The sequence below is a fragment of the Zalophus californianus genome, chromosome 12 (genome assembly GCF_009762305.2).
Source record: "Zalophus californianus isolate mZalCal1 chromosome 12, mZalCal1.pri.v2, whole genome shotgun sequence".
NCBI classification, from domain to species: domain Eukaryota; kingdom Metazoa; phylum Chordata; class Mammalia; order Carnivora; family Otariidae; genus Zalophus; species Zalophus californianus.
The window spans coordinates 50,861,473-50,885,415 of record NC_045606.1 but is presented as its reverse complement, the minus strand read 5'-3'; the positions used below and the strand labels follow the sequence as shown (position 1 = coordinate 50,885,415).

The 23,943-nt window shown below is 35.9% G+C and overlaps 1 protein-coding gene across 1 annotated transcript in view; it reads right to left on the bottom strand.

Moving 5' to 3' along the window:
- Positions 1-23,943, bottom strand: part of HDAC9 (histone deacetylase 9) — a 739,057-nt gene that overhangs the window by 10,600 nt on the left and 704,514 nt on the right. Inside the window, exon 29 of the mRNA XM_027573169.2 lies at positions 14,940-15,087. Coding sequence (XP_027428970.2) covers positions 14,940-15,087 — 148 coding nt within the window. The remainder of the gene's footprint in view (positions 1-14,939; positions 15,088-23,943) is intronic.

Sequence of the window (23,943 nt, the reverse complement as noted above, 5' to 3'; positions counted from 1 at the left end):
TGGCTTATAGTTTTCTTGTAGAATCCTTATAGTATCTGACTGTGGGAATGAGGTAATGTGGACTACATTAAAATAAGTTTGACAGTGTTCTCTCCTCTTCAATATTTTAGGCAAGTTTGAGAAGAACTGCTGTTATTTTTTCTTTAAATGTTTAGCAGAATTCACCAGTGAAACTATCTGGGACTGAATTTTCTTTGTTGAGAGGATTTTGATTACAGATCCAATCTACTTACTCATTATTGGTCTGTTCAGATTTTCTATTCATGATTCAGTCTTGGTATATTGTATATTTCTAGGAATTTATCAATTTCGTGTAGGTTATCCAGTTTGTTGGCATATAATTGTTCATAGTCTCTTATGACGCATTTGTATGGTATTAGTTGTAATGTACCCTCTTTCATTCATAATTTTATTATTTGAATCCTCTTTCTTTCTTGGTAAGTCTAGCTAAGGGTTTGCCAATTTTTTATTTTTTAAAAAAACAACTCAATTTTGTTGACCTTTTCTGTTGTTTTCTATTCTTTATTTCATTTATTTCTGCTAATTTCATTTATTTCTGCTGATTTTTGTCATCTCCTTTCTTCTGCTAATTTTGGGCTTGGTTTGATCGTTTTCCTAGAAGTTCTTTAAGGTGTAATGTTAGGTTGTCTGAGTTTATTTATTCAGGCATTTATTGCTATAAATTTTCCTCTTAACACTGCTTTTGCTTTACCCCATAAATTTTGTTATATTGTGTTTCCATTTTTGTTTCAAGATATTTTTTTATTTTCTTTTGATTCCATCCTTGATCCATTAATTGTTCAAGAGTGTGTTAATTTCCACATTTTTGTGGATTTTCTAGTTTTTCTCCTGTTATTGGTTCTGAATTTCATACCACTGTGGTCAGAAAAGATACTTGGTATATTTTCAGTTTTTAAAAATTTGCTAAGGCTTGTTTCGTGACAGAACATGTGATTTGTCCTGGAGAGTGTTCTATGTGCGCTTGAGCAAAATGTGTATTTTCCTGCTCTTGAATGAAATGTTCTGTACATGTCCATTAGATCCATTTGTCCTGAAGTATAGATCAAGTCCAATGTTTTCTTATTGATTTTCTGTCTGGAAGATGTATCCATTGCAGAAAGTGGGACACTGAAGTCTCCTACTATTAGTGTATTGTTGTGTATTATTCCCTTCAGATCTGTTAGTATTTGCTTAATATATTTAGGTGTTATGATGTTGGATGCATATATAATTGTTGTATTCTCTTGATAAGCTGATCTCTTTATCACTATATAATGACCTTGTTACAGTTTTAAACTCAAAGTCTATTTTTTCTGATATAACTACTCCTGCTCTATTTTGGTTTCCATTTGCATGGAATATCTTTTTCCATCCTTTTACTTTGAGCATATGTGTGTCCCTAAAACTAAAGTACTCTTCTGTAGGCAGCATATAGATGGGTCTTGTTTGTTTGTTTAAATCCATTTAGCCACTCTATGTCTCTTTCATGTTATTCATTTTCATTCTTTCTTTTCAGCTTACAGAACTCCTTTCAGCATTTCTTGTAAGGCAGTTGTTGTGGTGATGAACTAACTCAGCTTCTGTTTGCTTGGGAAAATTTTTATCTCAATTTCATTTCTGAAGGACAACTTTGCTAAGTAAACTATTCTGGTTGGCAGGTTTTTAATTTCAGCATTTTGAATATATCATCATACTCTCTCCTGGCTTGCAAGATTTTTGCTGAGAAAACCACTGATGGTTATGAGAGTTCCTTGGTATAATTTTTTTTCTCTTGATACTTTTTAATTTCTCTCTTTGTCTTTGATTTAGACAGTTTTATTATTGTTTTATTAAGATCATATTGGATTGGAATTTTGGGCTGACCTATTAGCTTCATAAACTAGGATATCTAAATCTTTCCTCAGGTTTGGGAAGTTCAGCCACTATTACTTTAAATAAATTTTCTGTCACCTTCTCCTCCTGGGACTCCAGTAATTCACAGATTGTCTTAATGATGTCCCATAAATCCCTCAAGGTTTCTTCATTCCTTTTAATTCATTTTTTACTTTTTGCTCCTCTGACTGAATAATTTCAAATTATCTGTCTTTGACTTCATTGATTCTTTTTTCTGTTTGATTCAGTCTGATGTTGAGCTCTGTACTTTATTCTTTAGTTCAGTTATTGTATTATTCAGCTCCAAATTTTGACTATTTACTGTTTTCTGTCTTTTTGTTGAACTTCTCATTTTGTTCTTTTATTGTTTTCCTGATTTTTGTTGAATTGTTTGTTTCTCTTGTAACTCTCTGAGCACCTTTAAAACAATTATTTCTAATTCTTTTTCAGGCAATTCATGTATCTCCATTTCCTTGGGTCAGTTACTAGAAGTTTACTCTGTTACTTTGGTCATGTCAGGTTTCCGATTCTTCATGATCCCTGTGGCTCTGTATCTGGGGCAGGAAGCATGATATTTGGTTGGCTCAGGCATCTCAGGCCCACAACACTGACAGCTGTGTAGTCTTTGGTGAGCACTATGATGGCAGGGCGAGTGGGGAGGTGCTGGAGTGACTGCAAGGGATTTTGGAGTCCTCAGTATCTTCTTCAAGTACAGCACCCAGGGACCAGGACAGGTCACTGTGGTGGCTGGAGCTGGTGGTGCACACACTTGGCTACAAGGGCACTGGGTCTTGGCATATACTCCTGTGATTGCAAGCCTTCCCAGGGGTGCACAGCAGTGGAAGTGAGTGTTGGGACTCAGGCTGGTGGGGTGCAGGACATAGCTGGAGGGACTAGATGCAGTTGAGCCCAATGGTGCAGGCTAGTTACAGGAGTCAGGGCTAGATGTGGGCCTCGATTTTTGGAGTATGCTCCTGTGGCTGAAGGGTCTCACCACAGGTATGGGCATGGAGTTTAGGCTAGTGATGGTGAGTTGGCCAGGAGTGTGCAGGTGCACAGTTGGAGGGACTAGCTGCATGTGGGCTCAGCAGATCAGGCCAGTGACAGAAGAGAGAGCTGAATCCTGTCCCCTGGCAGTTGTGGGGGCCTTGACTGTCAGCATGGATTCCCATGGCTGCAGAGTCTTACCATGTGTGCACACATGGCAGTGGAGGCTTGTGATGGGAGTCAGGCCAGCATGTGCAGATGCATAGCAGGAAGGGCTAGCCCTGAGTGTTTGCATGGTGGTGGGTCAGTGGCAGGGTCAAGGTTGGTGTCTTGCACTGGCATAGCCACAGAAGCTGGAGTTGGCTGCTGGTATAAATCCCAGGCTCCAGAGGCATGGGTGGCAGAGGGAGGAAATGGGGAAAAACTTGGGCAACTGGTGAGCATGATGAAAACCTGTAGGGTAAAATCCTCAGTGGTAAAATCTGCAGGGGGTCTGAAGCAGCTGTTTTGGACATTGGCTTCTTCATCGGTGAAAGCTGCTGGGGTCCTTGCAGAGCATGTCCTTGGAAACCATGCTCACCCCCATTGCATATCTGATACTGGTAGCCCCCACCCTTCTTCCTTGTTCCTAGCCATCTCTGTATATCTCAGCTTTGCCAGTTCTCTGGGTGGGGTGAAACTGAAGTGGGTTTTTCCTGCAGTGTCCCAAAAGGCTGGGGATGCTGGTCACTCAACCTGTTCTTCCCTTCCCAGCAAGGGGAACTCTTTCTAGCTCAGGCCCTCTTGGTGCTGAGTAGTATCAGCCTGGAGGAAGGAATGACTCAGGCAAAATGAGGCTGTTCTTCTTTCCCTTTTTGGGTGGTTATTCTGTTGTTTTGTTCCACTCTGTTGTTAAAGTTTCTTGAGTGGACTGCTGAGCTCTCCCAGAGCTGTTCTTTTTTTTTTTTTTTTCATGGATAGATGTCCAATTACTGATCTTTGTTGGGGGACTAAAGCTCAGGTCTCTGCTCTCCCATCTTAGTGACATCACTCCCCCAACCTGCATTTTCCTATTTCTAACCCAAAGCAACAGCAAGATTATCTTTTCCCCCACACCCAGGACTCAGTTGTGGCTGGGATTTCAGAGACAATAGTGTGTAGAGAAAATGTCCTAGGGGTCACATATGTAAGTAATACATATCTACCCTTGGTGGAAGATCTGTGCATTTTCCAGATATATACATGTCCAGTCTGGGCTCTGAGGACATGAGCAGGGTATCTAATGTGCAACCCACACTTACTGGCAAAAATGGATCCTCTTCTGTCGAAACATGGGGACTTTCAGGTACAATATAAAACTTCTCATCAGATGCCTCTCTTCCCTTTTGACTTTGAAAATCATTTCATACTGACCACTCTTTTGAAAATAGTCCACTTACTAATCTCCACCTTCTACCGAATCAAATACACATCCACATAACTGACAAATTCTCTCGGTGTCTTGCTGCATAGAAATATTGTTAGTAGCACAGCAGGATGAAGAATCTCCTGGATTTCAAGGTAGATTCTCTGTGTTTAAGTCCGAGCTCTGCCACTTTCTAAAATTTAACCTTGACCAAGTCAACACTTCTAGATTCTCAGTTTTCTCTTTAAAATTGAAGTAGTCCCTGACCTGCCCTCAGGCTTAACTGAATGAGGTAACTTAAGAGAACATGCTTTATATACTGTAAAGTATTGCACAACTATAGAGGAATTGTATTATTTATACCTGCCATTGTGATTAATCTTATTATAGCTTTCAGTGGAGGTGGTACTGTCTTTACTTAATTCATATTCCTAGGTAATTGTTTTATATGTCTACATATTTCTTTAAAAAGATCATTTTTTTAAAGAAATCATCTTCATGAAACACTTAGAAAGTCAACTGGTGAGGAATGACCTTTTAATGGTTGTTTCGGTGAAAGACTGAGAAGCAATGCTCTGGAAATGTGGGGGCTTCACACTTCCATCATCTATGTACACACACCAAGTTTAACTTGATTAACAAAAACACAGTTGTGGAGAGAGATGGGGAAAGGGAAGAGATGCAATTTTTACATTTTTGAATTTAATTTCATTTGTAATTAGGTAAGATGGAGACACAGTAAGGTCAGAATACATATAAAGTAAAACCTCCAAAAATAAATTTTAGGTCAATGGTTTAGCTAATTGAAAGACATAAACTTCTATTAGAGCAAGCCAACCTCACAGTGAACACTGATCATTTTCTGTCAATAAAGAGCAAAGATTACAACACATATTTAAGAGAAGGACCTGTTCAGTCCAGCAATCACAGGTTAAGAAAACTTACAAAAATATAAAGCAGAAAGTAAAGAATTTAACTTGAGAAAATGTAGAGCATAAAATTAAATTCTTGTATTTTCCTTAAATTCTTGTATATTTCCTTAAATGTATTTCATTTCTTATGATTTTTGAAAGAGTATTTCTTTATTTATATTAATAATGTTATTTAGTAAGGCATATTTTCTCTTGTTTTATTGATTTATTTTAATATCTTTAATATCTTACCTTCTCTTCCTCCTCCAAGGCAAGCAATCTAATGCTATGTGCATTATTTTGTTGGTAAGGTGTTCTTCAGAGCTTTATATTATTGTTTTGTGGGCATATATTTTTATTTTATGTAAATTTTATTTTTATATACATATATAAGTTCTGTTGCTTAATTTTCTCAATCAGTACTGTATTTATTACATATTTCAATGCAGTTATGTTTATCTAGTCTGTAGCGGCTAAGAACCACATGGCATCCCCATGGTATACATCTGCCACATTTTAACTACTCATTCTCTCAATAATGGACCCCAGGTTTGACTCCCTCTGTGTACCCACCATGAATAAAGCTATAGTGAACTTCCTAGTACATGTACTTTAATGACCCTTGATGAGAAAGTCTTCAGTATATATCACAGGAGCAGGATTACTAGGTCATATGTTTTGTGTATAGTAAATGGTACTAAATTGCTTTCCAGAATGGCTGTCATAGTTTACCTTCCCATAGCCTCCAAAGTTCCACATCTCTACCAGTTCTGACATTCCCCACGTTACTGAACTTTTCACTGACTCAAACAATAATAGACTGAGTGTCTGTTATACACCCTGGCTGTGTTCTAGGTATTAGAAGTATAGAGGAGACATAGAAAATATAACAGGGGTATCTGATCCAATTTGGGGGTTGATGGTCAGTGCACAATCTCCAAGAAGAGGAAGTGATATTTGATCTGAGATCTAAAGGATAAGTGGAAGAAAAGGGAGAGGCCAGCATAGGGTCAGTGGGAGGAAAAGGACGTAAGTACTCCAAACAGAGGGGAGGGTATGTGCCAAGAGGCATGATGTGAACATGAATATGGGTCTTTGGAAAAAATGTTAAAACCACAGTAAGATACCATTACATACCCACTAGAAAGGCTAAAATTTTGAAGACTGATTTTACAAAGTGTAGGTGAGGGTATGAAGCAACTGGAATAGTCATTCATTGCTGGTGGGAATGAAAGATGGCATAATCATTTTGGAAAGCAGTTTGGAAATTTCTTACAAAGTAAAACACATGGCTTCCCTGTAGCTTGGCGATTTCACTCCTAGGTATATATCAAACAAAACTGAGTGCTTGTGTTCACAAAATAAAAACCTGTACAAAAATTTCATAGAGACTTAGGTTCCTCAAAAAATTAAAAATATAATTACCATATGATCCAGCAATTCCAGTTCTGGGCATATATCCAAAAGAATTGAAAACAGGATCTTGAAGAGATAATTGCACACTCATATTCACTGAAGAATTATTCGCAGTATCCAAGAGGTGGAGGCAACCTAAATGTCCATTAATAGATGAATGATAAAGAAAATGTGGCATATACCTACAATGGAATATTATTCAGTTCTAAAAAGGATGGAATCTTGTCATATGCTACATTATGGATGAACTTTTAGGGCATTATGCTTAAGTGAGGTAAGTCAGTCACAAAAGGGCAAATACTTCATAATTCTACTAGTATGAGGTATCTAAAGCAGCAAAATTCTTAGAAACAGAAAGTAGAATAGTGGTTGCCAGAAGCTGGGGGAATGGGGAAAAGATAAATTGTTGTTTAATAGGTATAGAGCTTTAGTTTTGCAAGATGAAAAAGTTCTAGAGATATGTTGCACAATAATGGGCATACAGTTAACGCTACTGGTCTGTACACTTAAAAAATGGTTCAGATGGCAAATGTTATGTTACATGTTTTTTACCACAATAATAAAAAATTTTCATAGCAGCTTTATTCATAATAGCCCTAAATGGCGGAGGATCTGAAAAGATATTTTTCCTAAAGAAGACATACAGATGATTGACAGGACATGAAAAGGTGTTTACACCACTAATCACATCAGGGAAATGCAAATCAAAACCACAATAAGATACCATCTCACATGTGTTTGAATGGCTATTATCCAAAAGACAAGAAATAACAAGTGACGGCAAGGACGAGGAGTAAAGAAAAACTTGTGCATGGTTGGTGTGTTGTGAATTGATGCAGCCACTAGGAAAACAGTATGAAGCTTCCTCAAAAAATTAGAAATAGAACTACCATATGATCCAGCAATTCCACTTCTGGGTATTTATCCAAGGACATGACAATACTAACTCAGAAAGACAAATGCACCTTCATACTCACTGCAGCATGACTTAAAATAGCCAAGACATAAAAGCAGCCCAAGTCTCTATGAGTGGATGAATGGATAAAGAAAATGTATGTGATACAATGGAGTATTATTCAGCCACAAAAAAAAGAGAAAATCAGGGCACCTGAGTGGCTCAGCTGGTTAACTATCTGACTCTTGATTTCAGCTCAGGTCATGATCTCATGCATCGTGAGACTGAGGCCCACATGGGACTCCACCCTGAGCATGGAGCCTGCTTAAGATTCTCTCTCTCAACCTCCCTTTGCCCCTCCTCCCCTGCACCCCCAAAATGCCCTCCCTCTCTAAGGAAAGAAAGAAAGAAAGAAAGAAAGAAAGAAAGAAAGAAAGAAAGAAAGAAAGAAAAAGAAAGAAAGAAAGAAAGAAAGAAAGAAAAAGAAAAACATAGTAAAAGAAGAAAATCTTGCCATTTGTGACAACTTGGATGGACCTTGAGGGCATTATGTTAGGTGAAATAAGTCAGATGGAGAAAGACAAATGCTATGTGATCTCATTTGTTGGTGGAATCTAAAAAAACCCTGAACTTGCAGAGAAAAGATTGGTAGTTGCCAGAGGTGAGGGTAGGGGTAAGAGGTAGGCAAAATGGGTAAAAGTAGTCAAAAGGTACAAACTTCCAGTTACAAAATAAATAAGTCCTGGAGATGTAACATACAGCATAGTGACAATAATCCTGTGGTTTTTTGTTTGAAAGTTGTTAAGAGAATACATCTTAAAAGTTCTCATGACAAGAAAAAAATTATAACTATGTGTGCTGATGGATGTTAAGTAGAATCATTGTGATTATTTCATAATATATACATATATCAATCAAATCATTATGTTTTACACCTGAAAGTGATACAATGTTACCTATCAATTATGTCTTGATAAAAATTGCTAGCAAAATTAATAGCCCTAAGTGGGAAACAAGGTAAACATTGATCCACAGGTACATGGATAAACAAATTAGGGTGTGTTTATACACGGGGATAATGAAAATAATAAAAATGAACAAACTACTGATAGGATGGATCTCAAAAACATTATGCTTAAAGTGGAGTAAAAGAAGACAGATAAAAAGCTGCATGAACTACTGATTCCCTTTAAATGAGATTTAAAGTTTGGCAGAACTCATCTACAGTGTTAAAACCTAAAAAAAAAAAAAAAAAAAAAAAAAAAAATTACCTCTGGAGGAAATAGCATTGACTAAGAGGCAAAGGAAATTTTCTGGGTAAGGGAAATGTTCTTGATCTTGTTCTGGGTGACGTTCATTTGAATATGGAATAGGTAAATATCTTTTGTACATACTATTATATGTAAGGTATACCCCAATTTGAAAAAAAAAGAAATGAAACAAGTTCATTGTTGGAACACAAATCAGAAAACAAAGAGGAAAGATGTCAGATATAAGGTACAAAATTAAGGGAAGGGTCTAATCCTGGAGGGCTTATGGGTCCTGTTAAGAATGATGATCTTTATGCTAATGAAAATGGAAATGCACTGAAGGTCTTCAAACAGAGGCATGACAGGATTTGCTGTCCAGTTGTTTTTTGTTTTGTTTTGTTTTTAAAAGCTCCCTGATTGCCTGTGTAGAAAATGGATTGGAAAGGAGGCAAAAGTGGTTATGGGAACTAGTAAGAAAACTACTACTGTAAGAGTTTGGATGAGCAATGAATGTACTTTGGACCTGTTGTCAGTAGAAGTTTAAAAAAATAGATGGTTTGCTCAAGCTACTGTCTCTATATCAGATACCTTTCTTCTTATTTACTAGGTGAAATCCTATATATTTTTCCACCCTGGCTCAGTTTTCCTATTCTGTGATTTGTTCTGCATTTCTAGGCCTGTGTTAGGTCTTCTTTTATTCTACAGCTCAAAATAGCAAATTACTTGTCCCTTACCATAGTTGGTTGTTCATGTCTAATCCTGTGGTAGGAAGAATAATAGCCCCCAATGATGTCTATGTTCTAATCCCTGGAAGCTGTGAATATGTTACCTTGCATGGCAAAACTGACTTTGTAGATGTGATTAAAGTTAAGTACCTTGAGATGAAGAAATTAACCTAGTGGAACTAATCTAATCACGAGTCTTTAAAAGCAGGGAATCTTTCCCAGCTTATAAGCCAGCTTGCCCAGCTTTCTTCTTTCAGAGAGATATGTGATAAGTGAAGAAAGGTCAGCAGGACGTAAAGTTGCTGGCTTTGAAGGTAGAGGAAGGGGGTCATGAGCCAAGGAATGCAGGTAGCCTCTAGAAGCTGGAAAAGACAACGATGCAGATTCTCCCCTAGAGCCTCCTGGAAAGGACCCAAGCCCTGCCAACATCTTGATTTTAGCCCAGAGAGACCTGTGCCAGCCTTCGGATCTTTCTGTCATTTTAAGTCATTAAATTTATAGTAATTTTTAAAGATAGAAGTAGAAAACTAATATAATCCCTAAGTATATGAACATTTTGAGGACTATGAGGAAGCTTTGTGACCCTGCCTCTCAACACTTTGGCCCATACAGAATAATCAGAAAGTGTTTAAAGAATGAATGGACTGGATATTCTCCTTCCTCATTCTGCAGGCTGGAGGAAAATCCTGTAATTTGTCAGCATCACTGCCAACTTTTTCTCCCTCCCTATTACAATTCCTTTCTCCATTCAGACAGACACTTTGCCCCCCCTCCTTTATTATGTTTATTCAGTCAATCCATATTTGTGATATGAGTACTATGGATTCTAGTTATCTGAAAATTGACATTGTCAATGAGTACTATAAATGAAAATAAATATAAAATACACATTTTGAAAACTCTTATAAAATATAACAACACTGATTCTCTCAGAAAACATAGTAAATCAAGAGAGACAAGAATTGCTCAGGTATCATTATAAAATGTTATATAACCATTTTAACGACATTTTGTCTTCTGTATTTGGATTCATTCATTCATTCATTCATTCATTCATTCATTATTTATTACCTACAATGTATTAGGCATTGTGAAAGTCTTGAGTTAAGCCAGCTAATTGCAGATTAATTAACTCAATTTATTGCTTAGAGATTGTTTGTCAAACTCTTGTTTTTAATGACCATACTATTGATTTAACCTATGAACAGTTAGATGCCTAGGTACAGCCTTTATATTCTAATATAGATCACTGGATGATAAGCTATGTATTAAAGGAGAAAAAAAATAAATAGTCGAAGAAGAAAAATGATGGAAAAAATAATAAAACCAACATTTATTGAGTACACTATGTATCAGGTGTTGTGTTAAGACACATGATTTTATTTCATCCTCAAAACCCTATGAAATTTTCCCTTCATTTTAAAGACAAGGAAAATAAAGCCCAGGGAGATAAGTAACTTGCCCATGATCACACAATTTTTAAGTTGAAGATGGGATTTGAACCTTTGCAAACTGACTCTAGAGTCACACTCTATTCTTCCTTTGTAGTGGGAAGAAGACAAGAGTGAAGGAGTAGAGATGGATGAAGATGAGATGATGGGAAGCTAAAGTTATCACGCATCTTATTTTACTCACAGTTCTATTCAAATATGTTTCTTTTTCCTTATAAAACACTTCTTTAAAGAATTCAGAATGGAACCCTGAATATAGAAATGGGCACTGGATTGAATCCCTGTCATACTAAGTCAGACTTTGCACAGGCCCCATGACCACATGGTAGGCACTGAAAAGATAAAAAGTTGGTCCCAGAAGGAGGGGGAAAAAGAAGAAAAGAAGGGTCAGATTATCTTTCCTTTTATTAGGAGCTTCCAAATCTTAGCCCACTTAGCCCACTTTTCAACTAAGACTTTGTTGACACTGGATGAAAATTAAGAATAAAGTTTATATTGGAATGTTTGCCTGGTGAAATAAACAAGTGCTCAAAATAAAGGTATCATAGAGAAAAATCAGAAACCTGCATAATTTGTACAATATTTAGCTTTTAGAAGCCTTGGAGACACAATCCTAAAGAATGGAAAACAAAGTTGTATTTCTAGACATGAATGTATATTTAACAGTGGTCTATATTTCTATGTAAATTTTCAAATACAGAAAAATGTGGTTATTAATGTCCTTGGCACGAGTGATAGGCCATTTAAAGCTAAGGGAGCTGATACCTGGGGTTTTCCAGCATATCGTAATACTTTTTTTTATACTCATGAATAAGACAGTTACTCAAAAAGAAAAAAACCCACCTAGACTGGGAATCATATATTTTCTCATCCTTTTGTATTATATAATGATTTGAAACCATCTCATTCATGAGAAAAGTTGCCAAAAGTTGAAGATGAAATGATTAAATAAACAACCAGATTGGATCATACTAAGAAAATCTAACATGATTCACACTATAATCAATAGGTCAAACTGACATTTGAAAAATGTAACTTTCAGTTTTTGTTTTGGTTTAAAAAAAAGAGAGAGATAAAGAGACAGTCAGGATTTCTAGAGTGTAAATGTGTTCCCAATAACATAATAGTTGATCATCCTGAGGTTCTGATTGACAGAGAGAGCTTTTTCTTGATTTTTTAGCAGAGCCTGAACTAGGATCCAAGAATAAACCTAAATACTGCACTGAACTTTTCAGAGTAGAAGCATTTGAAAACAGATACCCAACCAATGCAAGCTATAATCTTCTAAAGGTGCAGTCTCCTACCAAACAAGAAGAAACCCAAAATCACAGTTCTCTCTTCTAAATGATAGGCTATGTGACCAGGTCTATCTATTTAAATATTCTTTGAACATATAACTGGGCCCCATTTTATTTTTTTGTCTTTTTTTTTCTGATCCTCTAATTTTTTCTCTCTTGCTCAAGTCCTTTGCCACCTGATGATTATGTTTTGAAAACTGTATTTCAATTAATCATCCCCAAAATGCATCCCCACATATCAGCCTTTTTCAAATAATTTACTCTTCATGGTCCATCAATAAGTTGTAAAAATGAAATGACTGTTTTCACTGTGTTGTCATCTCCCTCTTGCCCCCCCATCCAAGAAAAATGAACAAAAAATACTTACAATGGTTCTTAGCCAGGAGCGTTTTATCCCTTATTCACTAGTGGTAAATGAGTCAGATATGAGTTGGCCAGGAAAAGAGCTGCTTTACCCAAAATCCTAGTACAAAATGAGTCATCTCACTCCAAACACCAATATATCCTCCAAAATAATTGGCAAGAATTTCCTATAAAAAGAATCTTGCCTTCACCCTTTTCCATCCATTTAGTTTTCTGATTTTTCTAATTTTTAAATTTCCTGTGTACTTATAATATTACATTCATAACAAAGGCCCAAGAACATTTCCACCTCTTTATCTCATTCTGAAAGTCTTTCCTGTATTGAGTAGGGGGACAATTCTAATAGCATGCCCCTGGAAAGAATAATGTTTTGTGGCTTTCAAGCGTTCTCTGTCTCTGACTCTCTCTGATGAAATTCATGCATGGTTCAATAGAAATGCAAAAGTCAATTCTAGAAGCATTTTTCTTTTCCTCTGCTGAAAAAGTAAGTGCAAAGCCATAGAATATATTTCAAGCAAAACCATTTTTCTTTCCATAAGAAAAATCAGTCAAAATAGATACAATGTGTCTAATACTGATAAACAAACATGAATCCAGGTCACAAGCATCAACTCTGTTTCCCTATACATCAGAACATTCCCATTCCTATTCTCTCTCTGCCATCAGGGGAAGCTTAAAAATCACGGTGAACTAAAAACAAACAAACAAACAAACAAAGAAATCACTGTGAACTGAAGCCAGGGTTAAGTCCCTGTAGATTATCAGAAGTCAAACACACCATTTACCCGAGGATAAGCAAGCATGCTTATAGAGCCAATTCCTGCCAAAGTGCTGAGATTTTTATATTACTTGGGGGTGTATAACATAACTTATTATTCTTAATTATTCTAAGCAAAATTTTTTACAATTCACTTCAGCCAGGTTGGAATTTAGTTTCATCTCTCTCTAGTAAATGAATTCTAAAGAATAGATATACTCCTTTTATATCCAGCAATAACAGATGTTAGTTTCCTCAGTTTTATAGCCCTCAGATGACAACTAACTGCATTTGGCCTTGGGAATAATTGCAACACCTTTGGATTATGAACTTGGTTTGGTTCTTAGCTGGGAACGGTAGGGGGTTAGTTCATATTATCAAAGAAATAAAATAAGTTTTCCTTTATGTTCCAGATGCCATATGAAGGTGTCTTCTAATACAATATTGTACAACTATTTTTTTCTATAGGTAATCTGGTCTTTAAGTACTTATAGTAAGAAAAAATACTTGCTTAAAAATGAAATCTCTTATTCAATATATCTCCTGCTCTTGACCAAAGCAAGATGTTAAATCCATTAAACTCTGAATATCCAGTAAAAGCAAGAAAGCTAAAACTGTTCAAATTTGTGCATTCTTGGGAAAATTGCCAACCAGGTACTAGGTAGCAGGATCTGTGTAATTAATGGTGATGTTATTGATGGAGGGAATATGATTTCCTTCTCATAAGCAATTTAAAACTGCAAGCTGGCAGAGCTTTAGTAAAGCCTTACCTGATTCATTTTTAAATTGAGGAAATGTGACTTTGAAGCCAGCCACAGAAAGCGCCAGTGTTAATACATGTGTACATTTGTGATGGCTTTGATTGTAGCAGACTTTTAAAAAAAATCCTGAATGTAGCATTATCTGCATGATAAGATGATGAACACCAAAATGCACAAACCGACAAACATTTCTTAAAGAACAAGCAAACCCAATCTTAGATTAACCTTATTTTTCTTTTCCTGACTGCTATATTCATATGAAGACTAATTGCAATCAACTTCTTATCATAAAGTGGAATAAAATCAGACTCAAGAGTCCACACATTCCTTTATACACACTCTTTTCTCCTTTGGAGGCAACTTCTATCTTTATCCAGTCCTTGTACCATAAGGGCAGTCACAGAAGGAGCTTGTATGTATTTAGGTTATCCAACTGACTAGTAATATGTCCAGCTTCCCCTCTCCTTTTTTCACTTTGTTATATCAGTAATTTTAAAATGATGATAGAAGGAAAAAGAATACCTGGAAAAATAGAGATAACTAAGGAAAGAAGTAAAACACACAAGTAGCTCTTTCCATAATGATCTGCACTTAAATTATCCAATGAGGAGTGATTTCTCTCACTATGTATCTCATCCACTCTAATTCTCTGTGAACTGCAATGACATGCTGCAGCTCTGTTTCCCATGAAGAATGAAACAAATGAATTCTTGGTGGCCTACAGCATTTGCTGTGGCATCTATGGCTTTGAAGAAGACAGGTGGTGAAAGTGGAGGAGACAAGTGAAGGAAAGCCTGGAGAGAGGTTCACAAGTGCTAATGATGAGCCTGGATGTTACTGACCTTGACTCCCCCATGTGGGATCCATACCTGCTATCTTCTGAAGCAAAGGGCTGTTCTACATCTACCGTCAGGGAGGCCAGGGCAGAAACAGTCTCGGTCTCCTCCTGCAACTGAGTCCCAGCCAAAGCACAACCCCTTGGCAGAGCCACCATCCTTACTGACTTCCAGTACTTGCCTAGAAAAAAAAAATACATCATACTTTAATAGGAATTTTAGAGCAGTATTAATCAGAATACTTGTATAGATCCAATTCAGAGCAGTTGTTAAGTTAAAATTCTCTGTTATACACAGCTGTAATTTGGTTTCTTAAATGTTATGATTAAGTCTTTTTCTCAATCTAAGAATGCCAAGTTGTGAGGTGCTCATGGTCCCAAGCCTGAGTCTCTCCTTTGCTTAGAGGGTCATAAAGTGAGGAATAATCCACGGTCTAATGAATTCACTATCAGACTGACAGCCGTCTCTAAAGTAATAAGCAGACTCTAGGCATAGTGCCCTCTGGGAAATCCTCAAGAGACTGGGAGGTAGAAGTCTCATGGAGAAATTGAATGAAATAGTAATGTTAAGAATTGCTACTTGAGCTGTTACCTTTTTATAAAAAAAATGAGGTTAGAATATTAAAGAAAAAGAAAAGCCCAGAAATGCCAGCAGGAATCGAATGGCAACTTTGCCAGAACAATCAGGTTTGTTAGTCCTGGATGTTCTTTCTTTCTCAACCCTAGGGTGTGTACTAGAACAATAACTGATTTAAAACTTTATTATATGCACTGGCTGATGCTGGCACCCTTCCATATGTCAGACGGAAGTTTCATTTTTTGAGGCAGGGAAGGGGAATGAGAGGAAGAGAGGTGATTTCATGAGAACCTCCCAGCGGGATAAACATGAAAGAGCGAGGCGATGGCCTTCTTGCAGCCTGAAGCTATCTTTTTGTCCAGTGTTGAGTAGTCCCAAATCAGAGCAGAACAATCTTCCTATATGGCGACATGACTTACCAGGTTAGAACGATCTCTGCAGCCTGACCAGTGAAGCAGGAGTTTGACATGGATTGGGAAGGAAGATAACCGGGTTCTAGACCAAGCTCTGCCACTGACCATCCTATCATGCTGGCAAGACTTTCTGGCCCTTCATTTCTGCTTCTCACAACAGCGGAATGATCTCCAATCCCTTCCAGCTCTAACTAACATTTTGCAATCGGCCTTTCCTTAGCTTACTGCTTCACAAAGGAATGGATATCATGTTAGGGGAGGAGACTCAGTCTCCCCATCTACTTCCCATGCCAACAGAACCTTCTGACATAGTTGCCTCCTACAATTTTACTTGCTGTAATCACCTATTCTGACCAAAGTCTGAGAATCATAAAGCTTTCAATTTGGACCAAATGATAGCAATTCTAACTGTGAATAAACCCACACACTAATATTTTGAGGTATTGAGGACATAAAGATACTTCCCTCACACCCAGAAATTCATGGTCTAAATGATAATACTGTGTGGAAAAGGCCCATGTGATCCTGAGAGGAAATAAGTAGAACATATACTTATGATAATGGGAAAGTGAGAGAAGAGTTGCCAGAAAAAAATACTTGACCAAATATTTGAAAGACCATCAGAAGTTAATCAACCTGAAATAAAGGGAGGTGGTGGTGGTGAGGTATTCCTAGAAGAGGAAATAGTGCACACAAATGTGAAGAGACTAAAGTCTCAAGTCTCTGTGTTTTTTTGAGGGGGGGTACAAAGTCCACTGCTAGGAACTACTGGAATGTCTGGAAAAGTCTTGAGTGTGATGAGTGAGACTGTTGCGGTAGACATGGGCTAATTAACACACAATCTTGAATAACGTGAATAATCTTGGACTTCAACATGTAGGTATAAAGGGGTCATTTTAAGCAGAAGAGGCAGGGAATCAGGTTTAAGTTTTTAAAAGATCCCTCTGGACAGATCATGGACAATGAACTGGAAGGTGATGAGAGTGGTGGCAGGAAAACCAATTTCACATCTTGGCAAAAATCCAGGTAGGAAATAATGATGTCTAAAACTAAAAGGAAGTGACAGAACAGAAATGAGGAGCTGGACTAAAGAGAAGTTTAGGAAGTAGGCAATGAAAATGTATCTTGGGTTATTCTGTAGTGCACCCCTACCTCTCTTAACTTTGAAAGATGACCCTGAATTGACAATTATATTCCAAGACCCTAATTTTTCTAGAACACAATGTCGTTATAATCTTCCTCAAGTTGGAAATACCATATGCCATCTATAAGAGCATTCAGCCGTACTGTGTTTCACAAAATATTATTAAACATTATTTTAGGGCACCTGGGTGGCTCCGTTGGTCAAGCGACTGCCTTCGGCTCAGGTCATGATCCTGGAGTCCCGGGATTGAGTCCGGCATCGGACTCCCTGCTCGGCAGGAAGTCTGCTTCTCCCTCTGACCCTCTTCCCTCTCGTGCTCTCTCTCTCTCATTCTCCCTCTCTCATATAAATAAATAAAATCTTTAAAAAAACCCATTATTTTAGCTCATGACATTCAGAAAATTAGTGATGCTGGGTGACATCCTTTTCTTTTTCTCTAGAGTGACTAATATGGGGCCTCTGACAAACAAACAACAGGTGGCTGGTGGTTTATGGGTTAAATTATGTTTTGTACACTATAGGAAAGAAACTAGCACTACTGAACTCCTAATACATGCCAAAGACTATTAGTTGTTTCACATTCATAATTTATAATTTCATTTAATCCTTGTGATAGTTATGTAGGCAATGTTGGGTAATCATTCTAAAATCACATGGATAGGAAGCAGAAAAGCTGAAATATTCATCTGGGACTGACTGACTCCAAAATATCTCTTACTCTGTACTCTGTTGTCCTCCTTTATTTAGTTCTCCTCTACCCTCTTCCTACCACACATTAAAATACAAAAACAGACTCAATGTTATCCTCCTTTATTTAGTTCTCCTCTACCCTCTTCCTACTACACATTAAAATACAAAAACAGACTCAATATATAAAAAATCTCAACTTAAAGGAATTATGTACATTGCAAGAGAATTATATATGTTCTCTGCTTTACTAAAGAAATCATATTTGGTAATAACAGGTTACCCTTGTTCCTCAGATATGCGATTCAGTTGATCCACCTTTTATTGACTCTATGGAATGGGATTTTTGCACCAAGGGAGACAACCATGTTGAGACTAGTTCTTTTTACTCTTCATTTCTCATAATCTTATATGACGGCAAGCACCTGTTTACCAGCTAAGACACTGACGAAGCTATCATAAAACTGGAGACAAGTGCTCATTGAAGAGCATGAGTAAGAAGTCCATTGAAGATGGAGCCTTGAACTAAAAGTCAAGATTTCCACATTAGGGACTACACACTGGACCCAAAGAAGTCATTTGGATCACTCTGGGGCACAATTTCCACATTTATAACATGATAGTGGTGGGCTTGATGATAATGAAAGGGTTCTCCCTGCTGTAATTCTCAATGATTTTTCTGATCTCATGTTATGTCTTACTCTTGGATGTTAGAATGAATTTGTTTCGGAAGAAAAATCTTACTTTTCTGTGAGTCTTTAAACCCTTGAGGAGGTCAGTAAACACTTACTTTTAGATAATATGGCACATCTAGAATAACCATGGGCTTTAATTTTGAAACATTGTACTTTTTCCTCAAGAAGAGAATTCTTGGCCATAGACAAAACAAACATCTTTATTCCCCAAACACAATCAGGACAGAAGGTATGAATCATTAATAATGATTTTTCAGCAGAATGATAGCCTTTATATACGTGAGTAGTAAGAAAGATTTTAAATCGCTAAGACCTTTTTGAATAAAATTTAATGTGTATAAAATATCCTGCTAAGTTAAGATTAAATATTGGAAGTTTGGTTTTTATCCAAATGTATGAGGTTTCTGACTCAGAAATAACCCAAAACTTTGAATTCAATATGGCCTCTGGCAAAGCCTATAAAAACAAAGGAAATATTCTACATTTATAACACATTCATAGACTACTATCTCTATTTGTAAAGGAGAATAATTAAAATGTAAGTGGGTATAGCATAGATTGTACAATATGCAGCCAATTCAAACTCCAAATTTATGGGTTATATTTTCACATGATGAGTAGGTTTTTTTTTCTTTCAGAAACATATGTGCTAGAAAATCATATCTGTTTGTACGAGAATAATACCCTTATTAGCACACAAGAGAAATGAACCAAGGTTTACCGCTAGAGTATTTAGGAGCTGCTATTTATAAAGCAAGATATTAGTAACCAGCCACCACTGGATTGCTCTCCTAAAGCAATAAAACTGTCAAAAGAGAGGGGTTTTCCATTAAAACTGGACATGCATACTCCTTTGGTCATATCTTCTATCCTTATTCATTGTGCCTGCTATGTAAATCTCCCCACTTTTCAGCACTTTCTTCTATCTTTTCTTTTCTCTTTCTTCCTTCCTCTCTCCTCACCTCTTCTGCCCTCCTTTTCCCTCCCCTCCCCTCCTCTCTTCTTTCTTTCTCTTTTTTCCTTTCTTTTCTTTTCCTTCCTTCCTTCCTTTTCTTTCTTTCTCTTCCCCCCTCCCTTCCTCTCTGCCTTTCTTCCTTCCCTTCCTTTCTCTCTATTTAGCCTTCACTATTCTGCATTTTTGTGTTGTCTGATAACGGCAAAGCAAAGAATGAATCTAAAATAAAGGTAAAAACTAGATAATGGATGCAGACACTCAAGAATTAGAGGGGAGGCCACAGATGGAGTGTTACTGGGTCAGATATGAGCCAGGAGAGGACATCTTGCAGGTACTGTGTAATCAGACTTCAGCATAAACCACATTGTTCTTGGTAATGAACAATTTGGAAAAATAAGTATTTGCTGACATATGAAGGTCTGTGTTAAAAATAACCCATTTGCCAAAAGTTTTCCCAACCAAAGCCTCTGACACTTCGAAAGCCTCCCGATTCCAGAAACCTCACCCTTCCTCATCATTCTGGGGGCTAAGAGTCACTTCTCAGACTTGTTCTTGCCATTTGAATAATACTGTCTTTTGTTATTACACACCATGTTCTCATAGGACAAGAAGCTGGTGGCAAACCTTTTCCAATCCCCAACAACTTCAGAGATTATTAACACCTGGGACTAACAAAACACCTCACTTCATGGATTCTCCAGAGTTCAGACCTTCTTAATAGTTTTTTAAGATAGATTTTTAAAGCTAAATGGAGAATTTTATTGGGTTCCAAAGTATTGTATATATGCAAAAATAATGACGTACTGAAAGTTGGTATATCAATAGAGTGGCCAGCTAATTTTTCATCCAAGTTGGAGCAATTTTAAGCTTAAAATGGGGCTAAAAATAAAAATTATATGCCACTGAAATGTTTATTTATTGGTCAACAAATTGTTTTTATCAGTGGATCTATAAAATATAAAATAATCCTATTCAAAAGTTTATTTTCACAACTAAAATTCATTCTAAAAAATAAAAAATAGAGTAATTCATGTGTGCCAAAGCACAATAACTGCTTTATACTGATTATCTAAACATTAGAAAATAACATAAGCAGAATTATGATTGCTGGTAAATAATCACATTAATCAATTTTGTGGCCATATTTCTCACTGACAAAATATCATTGGTATTTTCATGAAGAATGTTTCAATGTGGTCTAAATATTTTAGATTTTTTTCATAAAATTGCCTGCACTTCAACGTGGAATTTTATGGTTAATAAATTTGAAATTGTGGCATCTTTAATTACTCTTCTCAAGAGACTATAGTATTTTTGATTGGCAAATACTGTCTTCACAAGTGTGGTGCTCTGTGGTCATTTCTGCTAAATGTGGAATATTTTCACTTCCAATTTTTAAAATATTGAAATGAGTGACTTTTTCATAACAAATATTTTCATGACTAATGTCTTTTTCCTCCTTTCATAGGTACCTTTCTTTGGCAAACATTTTATGTAAACCAAACCTATCAAGAAAGTTTTCCCCATTCATGATTCTACAAAATTTTACTTACTAAATTTAGATGCTGCAAAATCATATGACTTCTCAGTTTCATTCTATTCCAGAACAGAGTATAAATTTTGCCACTAAGAATAGGAATTTTATCAATGATTCTATCAACAAATAGACATCTTTGAAAGCCCAATTACAGATTTTCAAAATCAAATCCTGTGGTTTGCATGTTTATCCTCAACTTGTCCTTTGCTTTTGTAGGGATTAATTTAATTAATTTAAATGTTTTTCTTTAAATTGATCAGACACACTGTTTCTGTAACTGAAATTCTTTATAGTTTCAAAAGCTTATATTTTTGCTTCATTTTATAACTATTTTTTTTATCAGCTTCACTAAGTATAGTTTACAGTCAATAAAATTTACCAATTCTAAGGGCGGGTTATGATGCATGTTGACAAATATGTGCAGTGATGCATATTAACGACTACCACGATCAAAATACAGAATATTTTCATCATCCCTAAAACCTCCTTTTGGCCCTTTGGAGTCACTTTCTTACCCTTCTTCTTGGCCCTTGACAATCACTGAAATTGTGCCACTGTACATTTGTCTTTTCTAGAATTTCATATAAATAAAACCATATACTCTGTAATCTTTAATATCTGGCTTCTTTCACTTAACATAATACATCTGAGATTTAAAAGATTCTTATTTTTATCTTATCATCTCTATTTTTGTTTCTTTGTATGTTATATGATTTTTCTTTTCTCTGGCTTCTTTTAAGATTTCATTATAATGTACCTCAGTGTGATTTTATTCATGTTTATTCTGCTTGAGATTGATTGAGCTTCTTGGTTCTGTGGATTTGCAGTTTTCATCAAATTATAAAACCTTTTCCCACTATTTTTTTAAACACTTCCCCAACTGCTGCTTTTTCTGGGACTCTAATTATAGGTATGTTTGCCAATTGATGCTGTCCAATATACCACTGATTTACTATTTTTCAGTATTTTTCTCTCTATTCTTTACTTGAATAGTTTCTATTCTTCAACTTCATTATTTTGTTTATTTTGTTTTGTTTTGGTCTTCTGCAGTGTATACTCTGCCATTTACCCTTTCAGGGTATAGAATTTTTTTATTTCAAATACTGTATTTTTATCTCTAAAACTTCCATTTGCATGTTTTTTAGGTTTTTCATTTCTCTCTACATTATGCTTGAACTTTCCTCTTCATATTAGGAATAACTAACATTCTTGTCTGCTAATTCCATCATGCCTTGAGTTTCTGATTCCGTTTCTGTTTAATTAATTTGGTCTTATATTTCTAGGCCATATTTTCTTACTTCATTGCATACCTGGTAATTTTCATTTGGATGCTTGACATTGTTAATTTGAACATATCTGGTTATAGAGTTTTGTTGTGTTCTTTGAAGATGTTGGACTATATTTGGGCATGCAATTAAATTACTTGCAATCAGTGTGATCCCTTTGAGGCTTGCTGGTACTCTTTGTTAGACTGGCTTCACAGCAGGTTTTAGTATAAGGCTAATTTATTCCTAAAACTAAGAGAAAACCATTTTGATATCTCTACATGTTGCCTTATGTATTACAAGGTCTCTCCACTCTGGCTAGTAGGAATGCAAACTATTCCCAATCATATGTGAATTTCTTAAATTATTTAACCTACTGGTTTCCCCAGCCTTGTGGAGTTTTACTTCATGCATGTAAAATAAGACAAAGGTTTAAAGAAACTCTTGTACAGATACACAGAGTTCTTTCTCTGTGCAACAACTTCACTTCAAATATTCTGCCCCACAAATTCTAGTCACTTCAGTCTCCCCAAACTCTGATTACTTTATCTTCAACTCAGAAAAACCACTGGATTCTGTTTGAATTCTCCCTCCCTATGCTGAATCATGGAAATTGCCTCATATTAGTAACCTCAGGCAACTGTAGGCCTCATTTTTCTCTTTCCTTGTTTTTTCCTTGCTGGGTTCATAGGCCTTTAGTATTTGTTGTCCAGTGTCGAAAAACATTGTTCCATATATACGTTTTTCTGGATTTCTTTTATTTCTGATCAAAGGACAATTCCTATAGTAGTTAGTTCTTCATACATCATACATGGGGGCAGAGGTCCATTTATCGACTATTTTGATTAATGAATTCTAACTGATTAGAAAAAATAGAATAAAAATTCAGAAACTCATTTGCAAAACAGTTCAATATTACTATAGAATAATCATCTTAAACACTTCTAAAGTATGATTGATAATGGGCACCAAAGAAGAAATTTTGATTACAAAATTTTGATTTGCCATGCTGAAGGTTTTATTTCTTGTCATCAATATCAGTTGTATTTCAAAAACTTGGTATTTCATTTAACTGTACATTTACCTGTATTTCACGCTGTGTTTATATAAAGGTATTGTAAATTTTGAGAAAAATAGTTTAAATTTCCATTGATAGAATATCGAGCCCGATTTTTAAAGAAATTTTTAAATAAAATTTTATTGAACTTATATTTTATTAAGTATTTATAAAAATTAAGGAATTTATGTTCTCTAAAACTAATGCCAAATATATTTCTGTTCTTTAAGATTAAGCTGTGCTCCACCAAAATCTAAATTTGCGTATTAACACAAAATCAAATGATCCTATTGTCAGTGTTAGATTTTTCACTGTAATTTACAATAGCATCTACAGTAATACCCTATGTTTCATTTCTGGCAGGTTTATTTCTAAAAACTACTTTGATTCCATAAGTTGAATGAAAAATATCAAACCATTATTAGAACTGATTTTTTTCTGTGTGAAGCATCTAAGGACACTCTATCATTGAACCAAGAGATTCTTCCAGTGGAAGAACTATTACCTCCAGTGGAACTATTACCTCACTTTGGAGCTTGAAAAGAACACTTGAAATTGAAAATTTATTTTAAAAATGTAGATGCATGATTTTATCTAAATAAAAAGTCATGCTGCTTAAAGTGATACGTAAATGCACAATCTGCAACTGCACTTGTTAAACTTCCTCCTTTGGACTTAGTTTTTTTTTTTCTTTGTTTTTCTATTTTT